This window comes from Dipodomys merriami, unplaced genomic scaffold (assembly GCF_024711535.1).
Source record: "Dipodomys merriami isolate MVZ:Mamm:240054 unplaced genomic scaffold, mDipMer1.0.p SCAF_20, whole genome shotgun sequence".
NCBI lineage: Eukaryota > Metazoa > Chordata > Mammalia > Rodentia > Heteromyidae > Dipodomys > Dipodomys merriami.
Window position 1 is genome coordinate 20,558,714 of NW_027203382.1, and position 13,618 is coordinate 20,572,331.

The window sequence follows — 13,618 nt, forward strand, 5'->3', positions numbered from 1 at the left end:
AGTTTCTCATTTTCCATTAAAAAAGTCACAAAGATGGGCTGGGAAGGTGGCTCAGTGGGACAGTAGCAGAGTGCTTGCCTAGAATGCATGAGGCCCTGTTTTCAATTACTCAGCACCACATGATTAGAAAAAGCCGGAAGCGGTGCTGTGGCGCAAGTGGTAGAGCGCTAGCCTTGAGCTGAAGAGCACAGGGACAATGCCCAGGCCCAGAGTTCAGGCTCCACGACCAAGAACAACAACAAAAAAAGAAATTCACTATGTAAACATAGAGGTCAGCACCTCCCACCCTCTTTACCCCCAGTTATTTTGCTTAGGATCAGTTTTTTCAAATATAGTTTCTTATGATCATATAAAACTCTTGTTTAGACATGACATTTTGTACTTCTCATTGTTGCAACAGGTCCACCTGAATCCTTAAACGACTTGTTTGTCCCCATCTCCTCCACATGTTATACTGACATCAAATATAGTGAAAGCGGGGGTTACACTGTGGGGGAGGGACATACAAAGCAACAAAGAAATAATCTTATAAATGCGTTAGAAACACATGCATGAAAGAAACGAAAACATTAAAATACATATTTAAGGGTTCATTTTCCTAACATCACATTATCTGACCTTTTCCGCTTAACTCATACCTATACTAGATATTGCAAATAAGGGAAACCATGGGACCTATGCTTCTTTGGGCCTGGCTTACTTCACTTAATATAATTTTTTCCAAACCTTTCCATTTAAATTATTTTTCCTCTTTCTACCCAGATTAGAAACGGCTTCTCACTGATATTAATAGTAGTTAGAATTTATAAGATGTATGGGCTATTGACTAAATGACTAAATGAACTTCTAGTCTTTATAAACTAGAACAACCAAGTTGTGTGTTTAGGAGTTAAAGAATGTTTTCCCCAAAGTTTAAGTGATTCATTATAAATATGCATCAAAACCTTCATACCTATAGTTTAATTATCATTGTTCAGTTATTTTTCAACTAGCTACTCTCTAAGTTCTTGTCATTCCAAGACTATTACTGTTGGGATAAGGGCTGTTTTTGTTGTTCTGTTTTGGAGACAAGGTTTTACTACATACCTCAGGCTGGCATTGAACTCCAATCCTTCTACCTGTCTCCCCAATCCCTGCCTTATTCCTACCCCTCAAGTGTTGTAATTATAAATGTTCACAACCTACCAGACTAATATTAGCTTTTATTACTTTTAGAAAGGAGATGAAAGAGTCAGTATTGCTGTGTTCAAATAAGTATATAGTGATTGCATAAGCTATTTGAACTCTCAGCTCTCATTTGAAAACGCAAAAAGTTAAAAACATTCTCATTACTATGTTTTATAAATAGATAAATAACTATATCTTTATGTTACAAATAAGTTACAACAGATTAAAACATATTTCTGTTGAGCAATTTATTGATGACTTTGAGAAACTATGTTACACTTTTTTCAAAAATCTTTGATTTTCAAAATTAAAGATATTAGTTTATTTCTTCTGTGTAGATTAAGATGCCTTTGCTATCTATTTCTATATAATATGAGAGAAAGTGCCTTGGTAATAACTTACCTCACAAACAATAAATACCTATCATAACCTTATAAAATCATAGCAACAAATAAAAGGATGGGTAGGGAACTTAAACATTTCAATGAAATCAGAATCATACTCATATGAATGGTACAGTAGGAAAAATTACTACTAAAATCCCATGGAACAAGAGAAGTCATATGATAAATTTATTTGGCATCAGTTCTCATCTAAAATATGTACATTATAAACTGTGCTATTTATGATAAAGGTTAGCTATATTTCTTGATATTGGAAAACACGTCTCAGAACAAGCATTTAACTACATAGATGCCACACAAAAACAGCCTGCATCTCCCTTTTCTTCTTCTTTTTAGTTATATTGTAAAAAACAGTCTGAAACATTGTGTTTTCCTTTATGCACAAATACATTACACATACTTGCTTTTCATAAACATTGCTTCATTTTCTTAAACTTAAGATAAACACGGTGAAGGGGTACAGTAGTTATATATTAGAACAACTGAGGTTTTAAAAGAAGTATGCATAGTCTAGTGATTCTTGAATAATGCTGGTTTGTATAACCACGTGGTTAACAGTTAAAACTGTGCAGATGAAGAAATAAAAGTTTGCCTACAATTCAGATATATTGGCTCCATCTTAATCTGTTTTAAATCTAAGTATAGTAACAGTATGTGATTTTTAAAAATTTATATTGGTGTCCTTTCAATACAAATACAACTTTATCTGTTAAATCAACAAAATATTCCTCCTGATACTCTATTTGAAGTCATCTTTTACTTGTCTCAAGCAAGAAGTTGACCTGCATCTTTAAGTTCAGAAAGTACTGAATGATAACCAAAAAATTCATTCTAACTACCCAACTATTTCCAGTTCCTCCAGAATTGTGGAGGATAATTAAGTTATATGCAAGTAAGATTTCCAAATCAGATACTTGGGCTGCAGAAATGGTGAGATGAATATATGATGTGCTCTCACACAGAGAGAAAACTGATTCCATCCTTCCAAATCTAATATAAGTGGTAGAATTCAGCCCAGTACAGGGGAAAACTTCCTAGAAATTAAACTGTCCAATCAAGGAAAGACTTTATAAAGTATCCAAGCAGAGTATGAACAGCCATTTTATAAGGAACATTGCATTGGAAGAGAGATTAGAACAGATGGAATTGTATAGTTGCCATCAGCTTTAAAATTCAGCGATTCTAAATTAGCTCTTCCCATTCTGCCTTTGTTGATATCACTTGGAAAGCCTGTTGTTATTCTATCTTTACTTCTTGGTTTCTTTTTGCATTAGATTAATCAGAAAAAGAATTTTTCATAAATCTATCAACTATGTACTATATTGAATAATTGCTTATTGATTTCGTGTGATAATTCAGTTTAATAAGCCCAACAGTTATTAAAGACCTACTATATTTCAAACACAATACTTGAACAACATCAAGTACCAAAGATGAATAAAATATACTCTGCCTTCAAGGTACTACTGTTCAGCAGGAGATAAAGATACAGCTAGAAAAATAACATAAACAGGCAAGTAATTTGATCAGAGTTGAGAACAAATGGGAAGCTAAGGAAAAGTGTACTCATTCAAGTGCCATGATTTTTGTTCAAGAAGCACTGTGATTAGTACTTGGTCTTTCCTTTTATCCTCCAACATGTCTACAAGGATGACAATATTGTCAGTTTGCAAATAAAGAATATAGAAATTGGAGAATCATTGGTCCAACATTACACATGAAGAAGCAGCCACATGTCATAGCACACACCTGTAGTCCCAGCACTCTGAAGGCTAAGGCTGATGATCACAAGTTTGAGGCCAGCCAGAAAACATAATGAGACCCTGTGTTATTGGGTCATATTAGTAGGGATTCAAACCAAGATAGTTCAATATCCAGAGCTACAAGGAAAATTAATACTTTCTTTTTAGACTAAAGAAGAAGGAGAGTTTTCTTATGGAGCATTTCTCTTACTTTACCACTCATATTTCATCTCTCTTTTTACATTTTCTCATAACCCCTTTGCTAATTACTATCACCATGCTAATCATTTAACCCATGGCTCAAAAACCATTCTATCATCCCATAACTCACGAATTAAGAGATTCAAATAAGATCCCCTTAAAGTAAATAAGCAGTGAACATACCATATAACTAGGCTGTTTCATTTATTTATCTTTAAAGCTAACAGATCCTTCATTAATTGATTGATTTCCTTGCCATTGTAATACTACCAAAAAAAAGTGCCAGAAAGATGAGTTAAAATGAGTAATAAACTGTATTATATGTTTGTGAACTTGGAAAATACAGTAGGCTGGAAATATGATTGGATGTAGAAAAGAAAAGTGAAAATTATAGGTAACAGAGGAGAAAACATAGACTGTGGTGAGCTCTGTGGTCTCCATAGATTTCAAGTGACTTAACTGAGACAGCAGTATGGAAGTAGCTTGGGACAGGTAGAGAGTAAAGGAGGCCTGTGAAGATAGTACAGTTGCTTTAGCACATAACCAAGATTAGAGACAGGAACGAGATTACTATTTTAAAAACCATTTCACAGACAAGTCAATAGTCTTTTTTTCTGGTTAAATATGGGAAATAAAAGATGTCAAGAAACCCTAAATAATTTTTGCTGTGGACTGTTCAGTGGCAAGTGGTACCACAGAACTGACTAAGGGAAGCGACACATAGCACTCAGTCGTCTTGGCCATGGTGATAGACCTCATAATCCCAGCTATGAAATAGAAGAAGGCAAGGAAGATCTCAAGGTCAGCCTGGGAAAAATTAATGGGGCTGTCTCAAAAACAAAATAAAATCAAAAGTGCTATGGGTATAGGTCAAGTGGTAGAATACTTGCCTAGCCAGGTGAAAGGCTTAGTACCTATCTTTTCAACAAGTCAAACAAAATAAGAGCAACAATAAACTCAATCACAAGAAGGTAATAATGAGTTTCTTTTGGTTATGTTGCACATGATGGGAACAACTCGTGAAATTCAACATGAGCTACCAAGGAACTGGGCAAGATAGATGATAAAATATAAATATTTGGACTTCCTAAGGCATAAATAGTTTGAAAATTGTAATAGATAAGATTACCCATAAATGTGTATTGAGAAAAGAATATTCTAACTAGAACTTGGGAAAAGCAATACTTAAAGAGTTAATAAACAAAATAAAAAGAAAAATCAATGAAAATGCTTAGAAGAATAGGAGAAATTGTATCATTCGTGAAATTATTACTATTAGTAGTATAGTAGTGTGAAAGTCCCTTATAAATGTTAAAATAAATTTACACGATAATAGTAACTTTTTGGCCATTAACACAAGTAAGCTAATATAATATCCATATAAAACATTAAATGATTTTTACCTTCAAAGTCAGATGGTCAATATTAACTAGTTTTATTGGGTTGTGTAATTTGTGCATGCATTTTTTGAATATACTTTATTTTCCATGTATTTTGTATATTTGTATATATTAGTACATTTCCATGTTAGATATATTATATTATGATCAATAGTTTATAGTAAATTTCCTTACGCTGCTTTTACCATTTTTTTCAGACTTTATGTAACTGTTCTCAGTCTGACAATTTCAAACTAGTTGAACAAGTATATTTTTCTAAAAATAGAATTGTGGATTTATGAAATGTTTTATTTGAAAAAGTTTACTAGTATCCAGGTATTTTGAAATTAATAAAATAATGTTGACTATTACATTCCAACCATTCTTAATGATTTAACATGCTCTGATGGTCTTCCATATGCATGTAGTTTTTAAGACACAAACCAAATTAATTGTTAAAAGTAGATGCAAAAAAATACAAGAGTGGACTCTTCAGAGAATGAATTACACAGGCCTTATCCAATCAGGAGTTATGTAGGGAAATCATTAACCTGCTCTCCTTTCTTTCCCCCCTCCTCTTTGGTTTTGTTTTTTTGTTTTGTGGTAGTCTGACCCTTGGTTATCATTACAGAACTATGGAGGTGCAATGAGACCCCCACTGAATGCTTTAGGTGGCCCTGGAATGCCTGGAATGAACATGTAAGCCAAATGCTATATTATTATGTTTAGTAACGTGTTTTGTTTTCTGTCTTCTAAAAAGATACTGATTGCAAAACAGTTTAAACACCTCAATTCCTGTAAAGTATTAAAATGAGCTAAACATGAGCTGAAATGCTTGCTTCCTTTTCATTATATAATTACATGTTTTCTTTCTAACCCTGCAAATGGTAATTTTTTTCCATTTTCAGATGTCATAAATAACAATGATTAGCATGTTTCTTCTTAATAACTGCATAGCCTTCCTATAGAATCTATAGAAAAGTATAAAGAAATGCTGGCACGAGTACCATGTCCTAATTCTGCAGAAGTAGATAATTGAAATTCTTTGGCCTTATTTTAGCAGATACACAGTGATTCATTTTGCTTTATTGGGACCACTTAAAAACAAAGAAAGAATTCTCTTTGGTAGTATCTTCTCTTTTAAGGAACTTTCTATATCATAAGATGAATTTTCTTTATAAAAATTCAAGATGCACTTAGGTAAGGAATAAGAGGGGTTTGTTGTTTTTTTACTAGGGGATAAAAGAAATCCAACTCATACTTAGTACTTCATTTTTATCAGCCAATGTAATGCAGTTTGTCACAGAATTTATATTCATTTTTTTATTCTCCAACCTGATGTCAAAGGCAATATACACTAGTGTTTGTTAGTAACTTTCATTAATTCACCAGAGGACCAATTCTATGATGTGTCCTAAAGAAAACTTAACAGAAATAAATTGTTTGTGTAAGTTTGTAGATATATCCTAAAAAAATACTTTGCATCAACTGATGTCTTAATTCCTTACATATTAAATGAAACAACTCAAGTAGCATTTGATGGCATTGAAGATCTACTGTGCCATAAGCTCTTTTGATGTATGTAGGGATTATTTTGGAGTTTCTGAAACTATTTTATTTTCTTTTATTTTTTAAATAAGTTTTTTATTGTGAAAATACTGTACAATTACATGAGCAAGGTAATGAGTACATTTTTTATCAAGCATTGTTGCCTCCTCCTTTGTTTTTTCCCTACCATCCCTTCCCTCCCTTCTCTACAACTATACTCCCTCCTTTACCCCACTCCCACCTAAATTGTAAATGAACCCCCAAGATAAGCACACTAGTGGTTTTTTCTTGCTTGCTATTGTTTCTAACGTATTTATAAGGTACCACGTGATTTTTTGTTGCTTTGTATGTCCCAACCCCATGGTCTAACCCCTGTTTTCACTGTATTTGATGTTGATATAATTTGGGGAGGGGAAGGGAAAAATCAAATTGTTTAAATAGGGATACAGGTTAACCCATTGCAATGAGAAATACAAGACGGTGTGTCAAAAAATAAAATGAAACTATTTTTATAGGATGCACTTTTTTTAAAAAAAACTGAAAATAGATTAATAGATAGGTACTAGACAGACTCAAAATTAAGAGAGCCAGGGTTAAGTAGGTCAGATTTTTCTATCATATCATTTTACTTTTAAAATAAATATGGGTAAACATTAAGTCTGATTCTTCTTGAATTCCTCAAAGGCTTATTAGCCTTTTACTAATGGTTTCTACATAAAGGAATGGATAATATTTTGTTCTTATATCCATACCGGAACTTTTACCAATAGTATGGATATGCATATCAAGTTTACCTGCTTAGCTTCCCCCTTTGCAATGTAATAAATTTGAATATATTTAAAATTTTTTTAATTTTAAAATGACCCAGAGATGTCATTAAATATTAAGAACGTATCTAAAGGGGCTGGGAAGGTAGCTCAGTGGTAGAGTGCTTGCCTTGCATGCATGAGACACTGCATTTGATTCCTCAGCACCACATAAGCAGAAAAAATCAGAAGTGGCACTGTGGCTCAAGTGGTAGAGCATTAGCCTTGAGCTGAAGAGCTGAGAGACAGTGCCCAGGCCCAGAGTTCAGGCGCCATGACTGCAAAAAAAAAAAAAAAACGTAGATAAGTATTGTTTTTTGTACATTATTATACATTCTAATTGGCTATATGACTTTCAGGAGTAGGGAACCTTCTGATCTGCCAAGAGCCTTTATTGGGAGATGTTAGCTGTTATTGATAGTTATGTTACTAAGAGAAAAAAACAAAAAACCTCCTCTTTATTGAATTTTAATGCTGCCTGCAATTGCTTTAGTAAGGCCAGGTCACATGATTTCACAGGCCTTCAACTGCCCATGAACAGAATTTTCCCCACCCAGTTCAACCTGGTTTTGCTGGTGTAGAGGGAAAAAAGTTTCAGGTGACCATTGAGAACCTCAAATAGTTGGTTAAAATTATCTAGTTCATGTCTCACGTTTTCATGAGTATACCCAATTCATTATGGAGATTAAAAATGCAACTGAAATTTTTACTGTGATTATTTTTGTAGATGTTTCTGTTTCTTAAATGTCCCAAAAACTTTTAAATATTTTATATCATATAGTGTTTTACTATTTATATATCTGGTTTAAATGAACTTTTAAGTCTTATAAACTTTAATTTCCATCATTTGCTACTATTTTATTTTACTTTGAGACCATTTTCTATAAGGTAGGATGACTTCAGAGAATTTTTTTTTCTGTTAATGTTTTTCTATCTCAGGGAAACTTTTTTTTTAAATTTTATTTTATTTTATTTGAGAACATACTGTACAGAGGGGCTACAATTACATGGGCAGGATAATGCATACATTTCTTACCAAGCATTGCAGCCTCCTCCTTTGTTTACCCTTCACCTCCCTTCCCCGTATCTCAGGGAAACTTTTTAAGTGTGGAAGCTACAGCCAGAGAGGATGATGATTGTGTTGACATTGGCACACACAAAACAATCTAAAGAAACATAAAAAACACATTTTATCTCCATTGTCTTTAGTTGAATAAGTTTAGTTGAAATTTCATATCATAAATGAGTTTTTTTAAGTGTCTATTGGCAAAAAAGTATTTCTCATTAATATTTGTGGCTTGATTTTCTTTCTTTTTTTAAGTACAAGCTACTTAAAAATTGAAAGAAAGACATCAGAGTGGTAGGCAAAAGGGGTTTGCAGAATATTATGTCTGGATTTTTTTTCCTTTAGTAATGACAATGTAAATATCCCAACTTTGGCCACAGTAATTAAATACTGCATTCTAACTGGCAACTGGATCCCTTTATTGCAGAATAAACCATTTGTATCAAAACTTGATTAACTTTATGGCTAAAAAGATAATTGAACCAGAAATGGTGCTGTGGCTGAAGTGTAGAGCGCTAGCCTTGAGCTGAAGAGCTGAGGGACAGCGCCCAGTGCCAGAGTTCAAGCCCCACAACCGACAAAAAAAAAAATTTTTTTTTGAACCTAGCACCAGGGATTCAAACCTGCAATCCTAGCTACTCAGAAGACTGAGATCTGAGGAATGAGGTTCATCACGGACAGCAAAGTCTGTGAGACTTATATCCAATTAGCCACCCAAAAAAGCCAGAAGTGAGCTGTGGCTCAAGTGGTAGAGTGCTAGCCCTGAGCATAGTAATTCAGGGACAGTGCCTAGGCTGTGAGTACAAACCCCAGGAACCCCCCTCCCCCCCACACACTGATCATCTATCTACAAAGAAAATGGTTACTTTAATGTAGTATTTACATTTCAATAATTTAATGCATTTTCTACCCATTTTATAGAAATTAGAGGAGGAAAATACTTGAAAGATTTGCTTGCTGTTTATCATGTTCTACAAAATTATTTACTTAATGTAGTTCCTAAAATAAGTGTGATTTACACAAGAGGAATTCTCTCCTTTGTGGTAATGATGTGTTTTCAAAAAAACATAAACTTCTTCTAAATTTTATTTTTTAGTTTTGTTTGGAACTGAGGAAGTGGCACTGTGGTTCAAGTGGTAGAGTGCTAGCCTTGGGCTGAAGAGCTCAGGGACCAGACCCAGAGTTCAAGCCCACAACCAACAACAACAAAAAAAAACACAAAAAAACATGTTTGGAAATGAATCGTGCTGTGTTCTACTTCAAATTATAGTTAGGTCAAATGTTTCAATAAAAATGATATTTCTGTTATATTTAGTAGTTTCTTGATTATGCTGATGGTTCTCAAAAGATTGATGATTGTTATTTACTTGGTTGATTAGAGTTAGTTATACAACTCCCAATTTATTCAACACTATGAAAATTAAAGTGTTTTCATATTAATTATTAATATATCATCATATAATGTAAAAGTGAAGTTTAATATGAAATATAATTTGCTAGAACAGGGCAAGTAGTTTCAATGCAATGTATTAAAGATATTGTATATTATTTGTAATCAATGTAACAATTTAGCCTATATTCTTAAAGTGCTTATTTTTTGCTTATTTTTTGGCATTTAATTTAATATGAGAAGTTAACATTAGCAAATTTTAAAGTAACAATATGTAGTATATCTTATTCATACTATACTTATTTAGTCATTGTATTTTTAGGATACTTACTTACATATTTTAATATGAAAACATTAAACATATATCATATTATCATTGTCCACACATCTTTGTCATGATGTGGATGTAGTTTTTATATAATCTTAAAATAAACATTTCCCCATTTCTTGTTTTTTGTTTTTGTTTTTTGGGGTTTTGGTGGTGGTGGTAGTGGTCGTAGGGTTGAACTCTGGGCCTGGGCACTGCCCCTCAGCTCACAGTGCCACTCCGGGTTTTCTGGTTGTTGTGGAGATAAGAGCCTCGAACTTTGCTGCTTGGGCTAGCTTTGAACTATGATCCTCAGATCTCAGCCTCCTGAATAGCTGGGATTACAGGCATGAGCTCCCGGCTCCTGGCCTTCCCTGTTTCTTTACTGTGTTTTATGTAACAGCAAACAAATCATGCAGCTATGTCTTGCTACCCAAATATTTTACTGATCAGCATACGTCCTATACTTCTCATGTTTTTTTGTCAGTAGGACATTGAATCCTCTAGGTAAAAAAGTGTGTCAGTAATTAATTGCGAATCATTATTATCATCATCCTCTTAGAGTGGCAACAATTTAAATGTCCTTTAACTTCTCCCTACGCATAAGATTTTGACCAATTTTAATTTTCCCTTTTATTCATCAAGTCACACTGGGAAAAATAATTGTATGTGGGCATTCCTAATAGTGTGCATTTCCTATGGGAAAAATCCATTTCCTTTTCTGCTGCTCACATCCCTAGGGAATCTCAAAATAAAACTAAAAGCAGTTTTAAATATTCTAAGAGATCCTGAGTAATATACTAACTTAGTCTCTTTAACATTAGTACATTCAATTTAATGTCCCTAGAATTAAGAAATGAACCTTACAACTTTGGGGGAGGGGAGCGGGGAGGGACGTAAGGGAGAGAAAACAAAGGAGGGGGTAACAATGCCCAACAAGAAACCCACACATTAACTTACTGATGTAACTGTAACCTACTGTACAGCATCATTATAAGAAAATAAAATTTTAAAAATATTTTCAATTAAAAACTTTTAACTTGTCTTAGCCCTTTTCCAGGGGCTTAAGACTATAATTAGATATTCTGGAAGCTGAGATCTGAGGATCTCAATTTGAATATAGGAATAAGATTCTTACCTCCAGTTAACCACCAAAAAGCCAGTAGTGGTGCTTTACCTCTAGTGTAGAATGCTAGCTTGAGCAAAAAAGCTGAGACTGCTCACAAGCCCTGAGTTCAAGCCCCTGTTCAAGCACACACACACACACACACAAACACACACAGTAATCATTATTTTATTATCATAATAATTAGAAGGAAAAGAATCATTTTGAATAATCCCAGTTACAGTGGAGTTGGCAATAGTCTTCATTAAGTATTTATCAAGTACTAAAATGTGGTGGAGACCTTTTCATTCAAGTAGACATTAATTTTGTTTAAAAATAAGGTTTATGTTCTCATAAGATGTTGAATGCGAAAATTCTCTTCTACACTAAAATTATGTAATATGACATATATTTGCAAAGATTTCCCTTATTTTCCAGGAATTGCCTTGAACTAAATTTATGAAAATAAGAAAATGATTTATTTCCTCACTTAATAGTAGATAAATCATTAGTTGCACTGAAAGATAATTTGGTATATAGCTATATATGAAGTAACATACATGACACTATGAGTTTTTGAAAAGAAGATATCCTTAAGCACTTTTTTGTGTATTTGTGTTTGTAGCTTAATATGAGCTATATTTTACATATATTGATACTTTACAAATAATTTCATTTTGAATGAGATACAAGGGATTCATATTGTGACATAAATTACAGTTCCGTTTTAGTTTCATAGTTAGTGCTTTGGACTCCAAAAGTAGCATAGTGATTCAGGATACAAACAGACATACACACATGGATACATATAGTTATAAGTGATCACAGTGTTTTGTTTTAAAAATAAGTAAACATAGTTAAAACTTAAAACTTGTCTAAAAGTAGTTTGATGTGGGAATAAAAGTATCACATATAATTTTTTTTCATTTAAGAATCAAAACTATTAAGATAGTAATTGGAAATGAACTTTACAATTTTGGGGGTGGGGTGAGGAGGAGTGTAAGAGGTAGCGGGACAACAAGGGAAGGGACAACATTGATCCACAAGTAATGTACTCATTGCCTTACTCAGGTAACTGTAACCCCTCTGTACAGCAGCTTTACAATAAAATAAAATTCAAAAAAAGAATAAAAACTATTAAGATAGTAATTCCATTGCTGAATTAGAATTGTCAATAATAGCTGAATTATCAGTATTAACTTATTATGAAACACTTAAGACATAGATTAAAATGTCATTTATATTGTTTTACAGGGGTCCAGGTGGCGGTAGACCCTGGCCAAACCCAACAAATGCCAATTCAGTGAGTATATAATATAATATATTTTGTATTTTGTAAAATTTAACTAAGGTAACAAAAATAACTGCTTTTGAAAGCCTTACCCATTGTATTAATCTTTTTAAAAGTAAGAAATATGTTTTAAATATATCCATTTAGAAAAATATGCATAAGTTTTGAAATAATATAATTTTTTACCTCAGGAGTTAATATAAACATGCATCCTATGTTTTTAATAGATATCAAAAAGAAATATTGGGCTTTAAGTATATTACATATTTATCATAACATAGCCTGACTTTCTATAATATCTATAATGTATGATTATCTGTGATAACCCTCAATTAGAGAATGATCAAACCAAGTTATTCTGATTGGATTTGCTACATGCTTTACACCTAGGTTTGCTCCCTTGCCCTGTCGGAAAGCAAGTCTTCATTTTCCTATGCCTGTTAGTTAAATTGTCCTCATTGCACATGTCTTTTCCTAAAATCCTAAGAAGTTTCCTAGTTTTTTGTTGTTGTTGTTCTGTTGTTGTTGTTTTGTTTTTTGGCAGAGGTTTAACTTTACAAACACATTCTTCTTAATACTGTCACATAAATATATGCACAGCTTGCAAATTGAGCATTTCATTTTTTAACTAAGATGATTTTAATCTTATGATACTGGAGATATTTTTTTCTTCTTGACTTTGGAATCTTGAGATCTTCAGTAATGAGAAAACCTACGAACATTTGTGTGGTGTGTACTTTGCACACATGTATCCAAATCAAGTGAGTCAGTATGGCAGTAAAATATAGCCTGTGTCTCTAACCAAAAGGTATGTTATTTGCTAATGTGCATAAAGGTATACAAATGTTCACTAAATGAACATGAGACTGATCAAAAGTTTAAGGTTACATTAAACTTCAAGAAAGTTAAAAATGAGATGTGCGTGTAGTATAGAAAATAAGAGTAAACATACTAAATCCATTACTATTCAGGGAAGAAATTACTTCAATCAAGGTAAACATATTTCTTTTTAGTTTTAGTAGCTATACCATACACTAATTAAATGCAGTTATTGAAAGTTAAAAAAAAAAAGATTTTGCTCTCAATTGGTTCTTCAGTAGACTAACCATTTTTTCTAAAACACTCTTGTTATATTATGTCATAATGCAAATGAATAGAACTTCTCAACTTCTTTTGGCTTTTTTACATGCCTAAAACAAGTTTTGATTTGTG

General features: G+C 32.8%; 1 protein-coding gene across 6 annotated transcripts in view; it reads left to right on the forward strand.

The window, feature by feature from the left end:
- Positions 1–13,618, forward strand: part of Ssbp2 (single stranded DNA binding protein 2) — a 241,525-nt gene that overhangs the window by 195,445 nt on the left and 32,462 nt on the right. For 4 of the 6 annotated variants that reach the window (XM_070031150.1, XM_070031155.1, XM_070031152.1 and 1 more), the window contains 2 exons: positions 5,501–5,592; positions 12,370–12,418. In XM_070031150.1, the coding sequence (XP_069887251.1) occupies positions 5,501–5,592; positions 12,370–12,418 (141 nt within the window). The remainder of the gene's footprint in view (positions 1–5,500; positions 5,593–12,369; positions 12,419–13,618) is intronic. The other 2 variants (XM_070031156.1, XM_070031151.1) reach the window with 1 other exon arrangement.